Here is a 15,473-nt window from a genome sequence, read left to right on the forward strand (position 1 = left end):
TCTATTCTATTCTTTATTATGCTCGGCCTATACTTCCACATCATATTCCACAATATTTTCGTAATCGCATAGCTGAAAAAAAAAAATCAGTGCTAGCGTTCTCGGGGAAGGATAAATGAAACATACTTCGTGAAAGGCAAAAAAAAAAAGTTTTAAAAAGGCACTATGCAGGAGATTCATGTTTGGACAGTGGACCGTGATTAATACCAAAGATATAAATTAAATGTCAACACTTACACAGGTGCGCCACGACGGTTAAGAAATCTACGCGCACGGTATGACTATCATGATCAAGAATTAAAACACAGTGGTTAAAGAAAAGAAGAAGATGAGGCAGAGCGCTAGTGCTATTGTTGACAAGCACTCCATTGGCAAGGGTGCTATGTGCATACCGTGTACGTATGTATAGGTAGGTGTTGGGGATTTTTCTTGTCAGCTGTGTACCGAGTATTTCTTTGGGCGCGCGATTGTTCTGGTCGGGAATATTTACAGTCGAGTGTGAAAAGATTTGTGACATGTCTTCACTGTCCACGCGTGCTTAATCGGAGATGATGAGTGATGTTTGCAATTTCGATTCGAGCTACATGCTGGGAAAAACAATAAGTTAATTAAGAACGGGGCAGTAGATTTCACTTCGAGGTAACCGAACTTCGAGTTATTTTCTTCGAGCTACGCGAATTTTAATACACGGAAACTCCATAGGAACAATCAGGACTTTCATTTTGCCCCCGAGGTAAGTGATATTCGGCTTATCCGACGTCGAGGTATCCGAAGTTGACTGTAATAATGAAGATTTGAAAATACAATTTCAAAGTTGAGGGATGTATGACGAGAGTTTAGGTGATATAGCTACTTATATGCAACTCCTCTGATGACTTTATCTGGCAAGTTCATAAAGAAGAATTTCAGTGGAGTTCATATGGGATTCTGTCAGGACCTATGCTTTTGAAAACACTTGAAATGTGACTGTTATACAATAGTTTTGTCACTTGTCTACTTTTGTCATTTGTAAGCCATTTATAACAATCTTTTGCTGGCCTAATTTGCAAGTTCTGTATGGCTAAAGGAGAAACTACATGTAGCATTCACAAAGTGGCAGATGAACTTTATGAATATCAGAACTGACTACAAGACAAGTGGTGTCATGAATGCTGACTTTATCTTTCTGCCATTGTCTGTGGACATAAAACTATAGGGAAGTGTGTAGGCTTCCTTCACTATTCATTTGCTGGAAGGGAGTTACAAAGCACTGCTGTAACTCTGCATGTGAATACATTCTACTCCACTTTTGTGTATTGAAAGTTGCTATGAAGGGCATTTAATGTCTTGCTTTATTGAGAGATGAAGCACTTAACAGAAAGGGGTAGAAAATAACAAAATTTCACAAAATGGCAATATTTAAGTCTTATGCACTGCTGCTTGTTCAGTGCCAAACATCTTGTGAAGAAAGATAGTGCATGTGATGAATAGACAAGGACTACTGGTATTTCTCATTTCAGGGTACTGAAACAGACATGCTCAGATGTGATGTATATAAAACAAAGTGAAGTGACCATACTGAATTTCACCACAAGCTCTTTACAAGGATTTTAGATGACTTGATGTATTTGTTTTTGATAAATTCTTCATTTCTCTCAAGAATATTTCACTCTCTTGTTTTCAACCTCTTTGATATCAAAGTTTGTACCAATGGGCATTATGGAGTTGGATGCAGTCAAACATGTAACTGTCAGTCTGGTATATGCAGCAGATATAATGGAGTCTGTACAGATACTTCTGGAACACCTAATGCAGCCTGTAAGGCAAACTGGTCTGGGAACAATTGTCAGAGTGAGTACATTGAAACCTACTATGCCTTTTGTATCCAGTCTTATCAGAATTTATTTCATTTTTCATTTCAATTCTCTATTTGTGTAAATTGTTTAGAAATGGAATGGACATTTGGTTTTGTGTCACATTCACTATGGACATATCTTGACAGCACATAAACAACAAATTACATTACATATAACATCAAATGGATACTAAAAAAATTACAAGGAACTAAATATTCAATCAGTGTTATGTAGCAAACCCCACACACACACAATATATATATATATATATATATATATATATATATATATATACAGAAAACTATAGATTTAAAGAGTCAAGTACTCATAAGAAATATATCAACTAGAAATTCTAAATCATGTTTCATTCAAAAAAGAATACTTTATACAAGCTACATCAGTATCATAATCCATAAGTTATAGCACTTACACTGTACACGTGTACGTATTGCACATTATTGTCCCACCCCCAACCAGCTAAAATCTGCTTCCTTTCACTGATGCCCATATACAGTATTGGAGTAAGTAAAGGTCTTTTCAAGACAGACAGAAGATCAAGGTCAAGGTATTGAATTTATTGCAGTGCTCTCTAGTTGGAAGGAACAAAGAAACCAACAAAAGTACCATCTCATGAAAATTGAAATAGAGAAAGAAAGCTCTGTTGAATGCTATGGAAAATTTATAGAGGTATTGCAAATATATTTGAAATTTTGAACTGTTGCAATTTTTCTAATGTTCTAGTATTAAACATTTTTTAATTTTGTCTTTCACTATATGTACATAATTATGAAGAAATAACATGACAAGCATAGCACTTTCAGAGAGCGCTTCCTCACCAAAATCGTCCGATCTAATTTTGTGCAGAGATGCCATAAGTAGGAAACTACACAGCTGGCACGCATTGACAGAGCTAAAGTATACACTATCCATGCGAAATTGCACGTAAAAGATGTTACTGGGAGGATTATTATCTGGCAAATTAATGAAGTTTTAGAGTGATATGTTCCAATTTCTATAGTAGGTTTAGGGAATTTTAGTTTTCGAAAGGTACCACCATGCCAATTTCATATGTTAAACCAGGAACAAGGAAGAAAAATTTAGATGTGTTCTGACTGATTTTTGTTTCCCCAATTGATAGTGCAACCCGACGTGCATGGCGGGGTTCATTTTGTGCAGAATGCCAATTACCCGCGTGTGGCCAAACATTCTTTGGTATGCTCAGAATACTTCAAAGATGAATGTACAATCAGCGTTATGACTGTATTGATAAATCTGTGACCATACGAAGAGGAAATGGGTTTCCCTTGTCGATTTAAGTTTAAACTATTTTCAGTAACGACAATCAGTTAAAGCACCAACAATCGCATGTTCAACACAAATTCTTTTCATCGCAAAGCCCAGTTCTGCTACTAACTATCTGGTATGAGTAGGTCGATAGTAGTGGAATGCTGCAGTACGCTCTGGTGCAGCTTTACACCACAACTGCAGCTGAGCCTGATGAGGCTGACTCTTCAACAAGAACGTAAGTTCCGATTTCAGAGGAGCACATATCCCAACAGAAAAGCAAAAAGCAAGGATATGCAGGCTTTTAGAACCATGGTATTGTTATTCTTATTCTTATTCTTATTATTGTTATTATTCAATTTCCATCTGTGAAAATGGCTGGATAGCCCATATTCAGCTACATTATGCTGGTCTTCCATGGGGTCCAGTTGGATGTGAGGTGGGACCACTTCATCGGGTTAAACACCCTGCTCTTTGCGATGAATGAATGACGCGGGATCTTTTACATGCATGAGTTGTGATCGACTCTCTCATACACAGGAACTCCATTTTATGTCCACTCCGAGGGACAGAGTGTTTTGCCTCTTGCTAAGAGGGGACGGTTTGATTACACACAACATTGTCTCATCTGTCTCATCTATTTGGGTTTCTAATCTAACGTTGGAATTGTAAATGTAGGCCTAATGGCAAGCCCAGAGTAGAGACAAATCCTATCGTATCCATTTGCCACTGTAGGCCTCCTATGGTCCACTACTTATTACGCCGGTCAGTAAATTTTCAGCTAAAAACGTCCTAAAGAGAGCATTTCAGCCTTACTGAATCGCTCTAGTGGAAGATCTAAGCCTTAATTCCTAATTGATGTTTGGCTTACAGATTTTATGATTTAATCCGAAAAAATACTTTTCTTGCACCATGTTACAGCACATTTTGGTAAATTGCACATTTTGGTAATTTGCAGTTACCAAAATGTGCCGTAACTATATTACGGCACATTTTGGTAACTGCACATTTTGGTAAATTTACCAAAATGTGCAGGACATTGACGGCACATTTTGGTAACTTTCTGCTCCTCCACAATCATCACAAAAACAAATTGTAAGTGCAGTTGGTTTTTGTCCCCACCGAATGAGTTCGGCAGCCTAAAGGCCTTGTCACACCTTTCCGGGCAAGCTACGCGGGCTTGTTGCGAGTAAGGTTTTTCCAGCATGCAGGAAAATTATCTCGCCCGTAGTTGCCCAGAGATGGGCACGCAAGTTCGATTTACCCACAGCCAAGTTTTGAGCAGCACCTCGCAGGCAACTCCCACGCAGGTACTTCGCAGTCCCCGTATGCGGTCAGCGCGGCCAAGGTAATGACATTCTGTCATTTCTGTTGGACTTCTGCCATTCCTTCAGATGAATTTCTGAGTTGTCAGCCCCCACGCGCCTGGCACTCAGGTCACACAGAATACCCGCAAGAAGAACATAAGTAGCACACATCCAGCAAGTAAGACACATGCACAACTCGCCCAAATCCTTGTCCGCCCTCAGAAATTGTCCGGTAAGCTGGAAAATCCTCACACGCAACATGCCCGTGTAGCTTCCCCGGAAAGGTGTGACAAGGCCTTAACATGGTTACGGGTAAAAAGGATTTGCGTGCGCACCTCCGGGAGACTACGGGTGAGATACGTGCTAGGTACTGTTACGTGCAGGTCACCTGCGGGGACCTCCGGGCAGTAAAAATTGTTCTTCGCAAGTCGCACGCAAGGCTTGCCCAGAAAGATGTGAAGTACACGGCCTGTAAGGCCTGTGCAGCTTGTAAGGCCATGTAACACCTTTCTGGGCAAGCTACGCGGGCTTGTTGCGAGTAGGGATTTTTCAGCACACAGGAATATTTTCTGCGGGCAGACAAGAATGTTTACGAGTTTCGCACTTGTGTTTTATTTGCTAGACGCGTGCTACTTACCTTCTACTTGCGTGTATTCCATTTTACCTGCGTGAGAACTTTGAAACCGATCCGTTTTCTGTTATGAGTGACTTACGGGTACTGGGAAGTACCTGCGTTGGAGTTGTCTGCAAGGTGCTGCCGGTAAGGGTCTCCTGCTGGTGTTCTGCGTGTACCCCCGCAACTCACTCGGAACATATTTTGAACATGCTCAAGGCCTTGTCATACTGTATCTGGGGAAGTTTGACTTGCGGGTCAAAGCAAATTTGCTACCCGGAGCTCTTCGCAGTTGGTCCGCACCTGACAGTACCTAGCGCGTATCTCGCCTGTATTTGCCCGGAGGTGCGCACGCAAGTCCGATTTACCCGCAGCTAAGTTTACAGCATGACCAAAACTTTTTCCGGGTGAGTTGTGGGAATTGCCCGCAGAGGTACACGCAGAACGCCAGTAAGAGACCCTTAGCGGCAGCACCTCGCAGGCAACTCCCACGCATGTATTTCGCAGTCCCCGAATACGGCCAAATTAATGACATTCTGTGGTACTTCTGCCATTCCTTCAGAGGAATTCCTTCACTGAGTTGTCAGCCTCACGCACCTGGCACGCAGGTCACACAGCATACCCGCACGAAAAAGCAATCCCAATAGCTTACTCAAGCCTTCAGCTCAGGTTAGCTAAATAAGTGTCTTGCCTGTCTTTACTGTAGGACCATATCACCTTAACTCCTTGACCGTATTATAAATCTCAAGCCCATCCATAGGTTTTTATGCCTCCGCCACGAAGTGGTGCCGGAGGCATTATGTTTTCGGGTTGTCCGTCCGTCCGTCCGTAATGAATTTTGTGGACAAGGTAACTATCAAAACCTGTTGAGGTATCCTAATGAAACTTGGCATGTATGTGTATTAGGGGGTGAAGTTGTGCCTATCAACTTTTGGGTGCACATGGTCAAGGTCAAAGGTCAAAAGGTCAAGGTCAAATACATAAAATTTCACTATTTCCACCATATCTATTGAATGCCTGAAGATATTTTCTTGAAACTTATTGTATACATGTATTACCCAATTAAAATTATCTGATGAAAGTTTGGGTCATGAGGTCAAAGGTCAAAGGTCAAAAGGTCAGGGTCAAATACATAAAATTTCACTATTTTCACCATATCTATTGAATGCCTAAAGATATTTTCTTGACACTTAGTGTATACATGTATTACCCAATTAAGATTCTCTGGTGAAAGTTTGGGTCATGAGGTCAAAGGTCAAAAGGTCAAGTAAAAATATTAAAACTTCTTTTTTTTTTCCGTACCTTGGAAAATTGTTCAAGGTATCTTCATGGAACATAGTACTGTATATATATGTACTGACTGGAAGTGATTATCTAGAGAATGTAGGGTTCATGGGGTCAAAGGTTAGGGGTCAAAGGTCAAGTGCAACACTTCAAAATTTTACTATTTCCCTCATATTTATGCAATGCCAGCAGGGTTAATGTTTTTTTTACACTTGGTGTATGCATGTGTAACCTAATAGAAATTATCTGGAAAGTTTTTTTTTTTAAACTTCTTTATTGCCTCAAAGGTCAAAAGGTCAAAGATCAAGTGAAAGTGCTGAACTAACTTTTTCCTTCATATCCGGAAGGAGCTCAAGTTATCTTGAAACCTAGTACATATTATGCATGTTCTGCCTGAAAGTGATTATCTTATGAATTTTAGGGTCAAGGGCCAGATGAAAATGGTAACAATTTACTATTCAATTCAGAAATTGCACTTTTTCTCCACACCTGTACCTTGAAAATTACTCAATGCCTAAATGTATGAATGGGTCAAAGTCAAGTTAAAGTCCTTAAATCCCTAGATACATGCTCTCCTATTCATCCAATTAAACCTAGGTCAAGGAAGGTGAACATTCAACACATTTGTGACAAACTTGTCATTTCAATATTTTGCCAATTTTGTGAAAATGCAATCACACATTGTCCACATGTACTATCTAGACCTATTGGGAAAATCATGCATTATGGCGGAGGCATACCAGTCGCCAAAGCGACATTTCTAGTTAGTTCTGAGATCAGTTGCCAAAATGTGCAGATTGTCCAAAATGTGCAGGCAAATCCACTTTTAACTGCACATTTTGGTAACAGTTGATCCCGTCAGGTATAGGTGCACTATCGGCACATTTTGGTAAATTACCAAAATGTGTAGTTACCAAAATGTGCCGTGACATAGTGACGGCACATTGTGGTAACTTGCATATTTTGGTAATTTACCAAAATGTGCCGATTTACCAAAATGTGCCGTAACACACCAGTCTCTTAGCTGCCTTCCAAGAACACAGCACCATTCAATATTCAACCACTGTGTGCCACACTGCCATTGCGCCTATAGGCCTACATTACACACAGCAACATTCATATATCCGCTGCTAGCTGCTATCAACCGTGCGCCACGGTGTGGGGATGATTATGCACAGCTAGCTGACAGCACCAACACTACGTTTACAAGCCAGGTTCACAGCAGCTCCTGAATTGAAGTCTGCTGTACTTTTGGAAGACAGCTGAGAGACTTGTGCAAGAGAAGCACTTGTTTGTTTCTTTTGTTTTGTTTTGTTTTTGTTTTGTTTTTTTTTTATTAATGCATGAAGTCAGTAAGCCAAACATCATTCAGGAATAGATTAGAACAAGATCTTCCACTAGAGCTGAATCAGTAAGGCTGAAATGCTCTTTTCAGGGCATTTTTTGCCGAAAATTTACTGACCGCCATGATATGTAGCGGGTCATACTATAGAATCGCAGTGCTCAAGTGAAAAGAGAGGATTTGTCTCTACTATCCTAGGCTGGCCATGTTTCTACAATTCAAACGTTAGATTAGAAGCCCAATTAGAAGACACAGCTACCATCAATGTATAGGCCTACACACCCTTGCTTTTTCTCTTTTGAGATATATGCTCCTGTGAAACTGGAACTTACGCTCTTGTTTAAGAGTCAGCCTCATCAGGCTCAGCTGCAGTTGAGCATGGAGCTGTTACCAGGGCGTACTGCAGCCCTACTACACTAAAAGTAGAACAGGGCTCGGAGATGAAAAGAGTTTGTTGCATCCAGAATGTACGATTGTTGGTGCTGTAATTCGTTGATTAATGTACTTACTAGTAACTGAAAATAGTTTTGACTTATATCGACAAGAAAAAATCTCCTCTTTATGGCCACAGATTAATCAATACATTCATCTGTGTGGTGTTTGAGCATATCAAAGAATGCTTGGCCACACGCAGCTTGGCATTCCGCATGACACAAATCCAGCCACGCTCATCGGGTTGCACTGTCAATTGGGGAAACAAAAATCAGTCAGAACACATCTAAATTTGTCTTCCTTGTTCCTGGTTTAACATATGAAATTGGCATGGTGGTACCTTTCGAAAACTAAAATTCCCTAAACCTACTATAGAAATTGGAACATACACATGTATCATACTAATTTGCCAAAAAATAATCCTCCCAGTAACATCTGTCATGTGCGATTCTCATTGATAGTGTATACACATTTAGCTCAGTCGATGCTGGCCAGCGGTGCTGTTTCCTACTCATGATGTCTCTGCATATCTTTATCACAAATTACATCAAGAGCTGTTTTCCGATTTTGGCGAGGAAGCGCTCTCTGAAACTGCTATTATTTCTTCATAATTATATGTAGTGGAAGACAAATGTTTTATATTGGATCTAGAGAATTTATCTTTCGAAAAATTGAAACAATTTGAAATCGCATTTGAACTTGCAATCCCTCTTTAAACCCACATGGGCTGTGATGCATTTCATTCACTCCCTCAATACCACTTTCTGAATGTCAGTTTCTTGAATTTCAGTTAAATATACATATTTAATATTAACCTGTGGATGAAACACTTCTAAAAGGCTGTGTGGCCATGAAATGCATTGCATGCAAAAATTTACTGATCATTATTCTCAAAACCATTCATATGGTTATTAAGAAGGAAACATGAAAAAAAATATACTAAGTATTGATTCCTTTAAAGGACATCCAGGTGAGATTATTATTTTTTTTTATTTTATTGACAAGTGTCATTTACAAAGCTGTTGTTTTTTGCATGGCAAGTAGTGGTAACTTTTTTAGGATATGGTGAAAATTTGGCAGCAGAAGAAAACAAAATTTGAAGTTAATTAAAGGATAGAAGAACATCTTTTATATACCTTGACCAGTACTTAAGAAAGAGAAGGGTAATAGATTTTAAAGATTTTTTTCGATAGTGTTTCTGGAAAGATTGTACACAATTGTATCAATTTTTGCAGTGGATGATTTCTCTCATCTTCTGTATCTAGCAAAAAGGCAAGGGTGCAATCAATAAAGTTGATATCTTTTATGTCCAATTTGTTCATTCTTTTACCAGTCCCAAATGATTGTGATGTTGGTTACTATGGACCAAACTGCACGGATAAATGCCACTGTTTAAATGATGCACCATGTGACAAGATAACAGGAGAGTGTCCAAATCGGGAGTGTGCTCCTTACTTCAACATCTATGATGGAGTGAACTGCCAAGGTAATAGCACAACGTGCTTTTATGATTTTGTGAATTTCCTGCTAGTTTTTCTGAATTCATTCCTGAAACCCATCCATCAGCATTTCATACCTGTATGTGGGGACATTGTGTTTTTTTATACCACCGCATACACAAAGTGAATAAGGGTTATATAGGAATCAGCATGTGGTCGCTCGGTTGGGCAGTCAAGCAGTTGGTTGTAAATCTTGCGTCGTGAACTTCTCCTACAGTTTTGAAACAATTTTGAAGAAACTTGGGATGCATGATGACATCGAGGTGTAGATGTGCAAGACATGTCTTCTGTGTGTTTGTCAGAGAAAGCATTGACATGGTAACCACAATTTACCCAAAACCTTGTGGAGTAAACTACTTCCACAGTATTGAAGCAATTTATTTCAGATTTGGTATGTATACTAATCTATAGGACTGGTGTAGTTATGCAAGACACACTGTGTTTGTACCGACAAAGTGTTACCATGGTAACAGTATACTTTCATGAAAATCTTGTGGAGTGAACTACTTCCACAATTTTGAAGCAATTGAAGTAAAATTTGGTGTACATGATGACACTGAGGTGTAAATGTGCAGGCCATCTTTCTTATGTTTGTCAGAGAAAGCATTGCCATGGAAACCACATCTTTCCCCAAGCCTTGTGGAATAAACTACTTCTACAGAATTTAAGCAATTTATTTCAAATTTGGTATGTATAATGATTTACAGATGTACACAATGCAGTTATGCAAAACACACTTTGTGTTTGTACCAACAAGGCAAATTGTCATGGTAACAGCATATTTTCTTGAAAATCTTGTGGAGTGAACTACTTCCATAATTTTGAAGCTATTGAACTCAAATTTGGTGTACATAATGATATTGAGGTGTAGATGTGCAAGACATATTTTTTGTGTGTGTTTGTCAGAGACAGCATTGCCATGGAAACCACAACTTTCCCCAAACCTTGTGGAGCAATCTACTCCCACAGTGCTTAAGCTATTTTTTTTTTCTAATTTGGTATGTATAATGATTTAAGGTATAGTTATGCAATGACACACTTTGCATTTGTACCCGGCAAGGCATTGCCATGGTAACAGTATATTTTCTTGTAAATCTTGAGGAGTGAACTACTTCCACAATTGTGAAGCAGTCAAACCCACAAGGTACTCACAAGGTACTCACAAGGTACTACACGCACACACACACACATACACACACGATGGAACCCTGATTCAATTCTTTTTCATAGGCATCTCAGTTGCTGAAGCAAGGGTGTTAATCACCTTTAGTGATATTTCTAGTCTGTATCTGGTATAAGTTAACAAAATCTGGTTAAACTAGCTCTAATTGCCTTTTAGTTTTATTCTGTATGTGTGACCTGCGTTTCTGTTTGTTTTTTTCTTAGTTTTTGCTGGCGGACTATACATCTTAATAATGGTCTTGTATCCCATCTGTTCCTTTGAAATAGCTTTCTTGAAATCAGAAATAAATCATGTAAACTATTATCAATGCCTAGTGATACTCAAATAATCATTTGATACATGCCAAACTCTACCAAATGGTAATGAACATTATCAAACCATCATTCTTGTGATATTGACTGATTGTGCAAAGTTTCTACCTTTCACTTTTGTATGAGTAACTGACATCAGTGAATCCATTGTCGTTTCTTTGCACGATCCACCAGAGTGCCCTGGAGCATTCTATGGCCTTGGGTGTATAGAGCCTTGCCACTGTGATGAAAGCACCTGTGACAAAGTGTCAGGAATCTGTACAGGACAGTGTCTACCAAACTGGGTGGAGAGGGACTGTCAAACAGGTAGTGTAGAGAATGCAACTTATAATAAAAATTTCTAATGATGGGAGCACTTTTGTCTGGTAGATAGGACTGGAGTTTTAACATCTGCATGAAGGAACTTTAGTTCAAATCCAGCCTAGTACATTCATCCTTATCAGGTTGTTTTACCCACAATGTCCCTTTTGACCCTGGTTTTCTACCTTGTAAGCTGGGGTGGTATTCTGAGGTCTTAATTAAGTCTGTAATTAACTTCGTTATTAAGTCGAGAAGTTAATAGGCCCTTAATCATGGGCAAAATCGGTATTCTGAGGACGTAATTAAGGTATGACTAAGTCCCCTATAATTATCTTAGGTTCCTCCCATCTAATTGTTATTCCATCCAATCAGACGCGTTGTTAGAAGCCAAAATGATGATCACGCGCGCAAATGTGCCCTCAATGCGCGCTCCTCCACACACCCCCTGTAATTACAACGCAAGAGCTCCATGCACACACTATGCGGTCTTTGATTGGGGTTGGGGGTTGGGAAGGTCCAAATGGGGGCCTGAATTGTACATTTTCATCTTCTTCCTGAAAACCTCACGATGGATTTTCGTCAAACTTGGCAGGTAGCATCCCTAGGGGGTCAGGATCTCAATTTATCAAAATGGGCACCATGCCCCACCCAGAGGGCCCCAGGGGGCCCCAATCCCCCCAAATTAGGGAATCTTAAAAAAATTTGGGCCCTTATTATACATTTTTATCTTCTACTTGAGAATGCCTGGTCAAATTTTAGTAGAGCTGTGAATAATTTAGATTAGTGACTGCATGAAAGGTGAACTTGCGATACTCAGGTGAGCGCTAGACCCACGGGTCTCTTGTCTTCTTCCAAGTCCTGATGACCATACACGAGTGGTGAATGTGGCAGGTGCAAGATGGCACTGGGAGCTGCTAGCCATGGACGTGCTTTCAGGCGATCAGAACGAGAATCATCGTTCTACAGCCTACCGGGGCAAGCGCATAGTTCAGCAGGCATTCTGACAACAGAGCAGCCCTCTTCAGGGACAGCACTGCTTCCCCTTCAGGGGGAAGGGTCTAGAAAAGGTGACCTAAAGAAAGCTTGCCTCATTTTCATCCTGTCAGAATATGGCAGCTGACTGGTCATCTACCACACGGTTGAAACACAAGAAATACGAAAGATGAACTCAAAATCCTCCCGCCGGAAAGCAACTTATGTGATGGAGCCTGGAACATCAGGACACTCATGAATAACCAAAACTGCAATAGACCAGAAAGTCGAACAGCACTTGTGGGTCGAGAACTGCTGAGATACAGCATTGATGTTGCTGCCCTCAATGAGACATGCCTTGTAGACACAGGGGAGATCACTGAGGCTGGAGCTGGATACACTTTCTTCTGGTCAGGGAAGGCACTGGATGAACGCAGGAAAGCAGGAGCTGGCTTTGCCATTTGCACAGCCCTGGTCAAGAACCTGAAGTCCCTCCCAAGAGGAATCAGAACCTCACCAAAGTGCTATGGTCAGTTCCCAAAGACGACAAGCTGCTGATACTAAAGGACTTCAATACCTGTGTAGGCAGAGATGCCCAGTCTTGGCCAGATGTCATTGGGCCACATGGCATCAGCCATGAGAACACCAACAGCCAACAAGCTGCTACTCGCTCTCTGCGCTGAACATAGACTCACCATCACCAAGACCCTATTCCAACTGCTGGACATTCACAGAGCTACCTGGATGCACCCAAGATCCAAGCACTAGCACCTGATTGACTATGTGATCACCAAGCACTGTGACATTCAGGATGTTTGCATCACGAGGGCAATGAGGGGAGCTGACTGCTGGACAGACCACCTGCTGCTGAGGTGCATACCATCCTTTTCCATTGTCAGCAGACACGGATGCCAGAAAGCTGATATTAAAAAGAAACTGGTTGTCCAGGAGCTCAATGAACCAAACAGAAATGAGACCCTCATAACCAACTTTGCGAACCATCTTCAACATCTGTCAGCAGAAGGAAACTATGAGAAGGCCTGGGCCAACTTCTGGGATTTAGTGTATGACTCTGCCAGTCTGACCCTAAGCTACATGGAAAGGAAACACCAAGACTGGTTTGACAACAACAACAGGGAGATCACCACCCTCCTCCAAGAGAAGAAAGTAGCCTTCAGAGCCTGGCTCAAAGACAAAGACTTCCAAGCTAAGCATGATCGCCTCAAGAACATCAGAGGAAAGGTGCAGACAGAGCTGCGACAGATGAAAGACACGTGATGGGAAAACAAGGCTGGAGAACTACAGCAGTACGCAGATGAGCACAACTCCAAGAAATTCTGTGCCGGTCTGAAAGACGTGTGTGGCTCTATGCCGAATGCAATGGCGTTCAATGTTCGCTCTACCAATGATACCCTGCTTATTGAGAAGAGCAACATCATACATCCCTGCAGTGAACAATTCAGCTAGCTGCTAAACAGACCTTCCCAGATCGACCAACAGGCCATTCAAGATATGCCACAGCGCCCAGTCGTAGCCTCGCTTGATGACCCCCAACATAGGCAGAAACCAAGGGGGCCATTGAGCAACTGCATGCGGGGGAAGCACCTGGTCCTGACGGAATACCCCCATAGATCTTCAAAGAGGGAGGTGAAGCTATTGCCATAAAGCTGACTGAGCTAGTACGGCAGTTCTAGGTCAAGGACACCAACATCGTGCATCTGTACAAGAACGGGTGGGGGGGGGGGGGGGGGGGGGAACAGAGCTTTATGTGACAACCACAAAGGTATGTCACTGCTGAGCATCGCAGGGAAGATCATGGCCCATGTTATTCTGAACCACATCACACACCACTTGCTGAACCATGTGGTCTTTAAGAGCCAGTGTAGATTTAGGATCAACAGGGCTACAATAGACATGGTCTTCGCAGTACGGCAGCTACAAGAGAAGTGCCGAGAACAAAACCAGAACCTCTACATCCTTTTCGTGGATCTGACAAACTTAGGCTTTTGACACTATCAGCCAAGAGGGCCTGTGGGCTATCTTGACCGAGCTAGGCTGCCCATCAAAGCTCGCAAGGATCATCCAGTCATTTCATGATGGCTCGATGGTTCGCATTGTGAAAAACGGAGATGTCTCTGACCCATTCTCGGTCTCTTAGACGTGAGGCAAGACTGTGCTATGGCTCCCACACTCTTCAGCCTAATTTTTGCTACTATGCTCTTTTGCGCCCTGTCCAAGTGTGATGCTGGTGTCACTATTCACTACAGATGTGACGGCTAATTCTTTGACCTTAGACGTCTGAAGCAAAAACCAAAGTCCTTGAGGCCCTAGTGAGAGACTTCCTGTTTGCAGACGATTGTGCGCTTACAGCTTTGAGTGAACCAGACCTGCAAAAACTTGCCACTTGTTTTGCAGAAGCAGCAAAAGCCTTCGGACTAACCATTAGCCTGCGAAAAACAGAAGTGATGCTTCAGCCTGCACCTGGCCTGGGAAGCTGCTTGTCTTCAAACTGCAGCATGGACAAAGAAGTCTCCAAGAGGCCTGCAAAAGCAGGAACTTCGTTTGCAGACTTTGGAAACATATGGGGCAAACAAGGCATTAGATTCTCCACCAAGCTGGCAGTCTACAAGGCACTCATTACCTCTCTGCTCTATGACTGTGAGACGTGGATGCAGTATAGGAGCCAAATCTGCGTACTTGACCAGTTCCACCTCCAATCCTGGGAATTCCCTGGCAGGACAGAGTCTCCAACACTGAGGTGCTTCACAGAGCTGAAATGCCCAGGATCGAAGCCCTCATCATGAAGGCCCAGCTCTGGTGGGTCGATGTAGTCCGAATGGATGATGCAGGTCTACCAAAGATGATCTTCTTCTCTGAGCTGCCTTTAGGATTAAGAAACCTTGAAAGGCCACTGAAGCGGTACAAGGACAGCCTGAAAACTTCCCTTGATGCCTGCAGCATTTCAGCCCATGGATGTCAATTGCTTGCCTCCGACCACACTACCTGGCGTCCAGCTGTCCAAAAGGGTGTTAGACTGTTTGAGGAAAAGCACCTCAAGAACTTGGACCAGAAGTGAAAAGCGCACAAAGAGAGGATCCCTGACCCTTCTTC

General features: G+C 41.7%; 1 protein-coding gene across 1 annotated transcript in view; it reads left to right on the forward strand.

Annotated features, from left to right (window-relative positions):
- Window positions 1-12,394, forward strand: part of LOC139734910 (laminin subunit alpha-2-like) — a 55,995-nt gene extending 43,601 nt beyond the window's left edge. Inside the window, exons 4-7 of the mRNA XM_071645690.1 lie at window positions 1,681-1,830; window positions 9,431-9,583; window positions 11,265-11,396; window positions 12,282-12,394. Coding sequence (XP_071501791.1) covers window positions 1,681-1,830; window positions 9,431-9,583; window positions 11,265-11,396; window positions 12,282-12,394 — 548 coding nt within the window. The remainder of the gene's footprint in view (window positions 1-1,680; window positions 1,831-9,430; window positions 9,584-11,264; window positions 11,397-12,281) is intronic.
- Window positions 12,395-15,473: the final 3,079 nt, after the last annotated feature.

The sequence above is a fragment of the Diadema antillarum genome, unplaced genomic scaffold, assembly GCF_040938485.1.
Source record: "Diadema antillarum isolate AM-2024a unplaced genomic scaffold, OU_Dant_1.0 seq00000550_RagTag, whole genome shotgun sequence".
In the NCBI taxonomy this organism is placed as follows: domain Eukaryota; kingdom Metazoa; phylum Echinodermata; class Echinoidea; order Diadematoida; family Diadematidae; genus Diadema; species Diadema antillarum.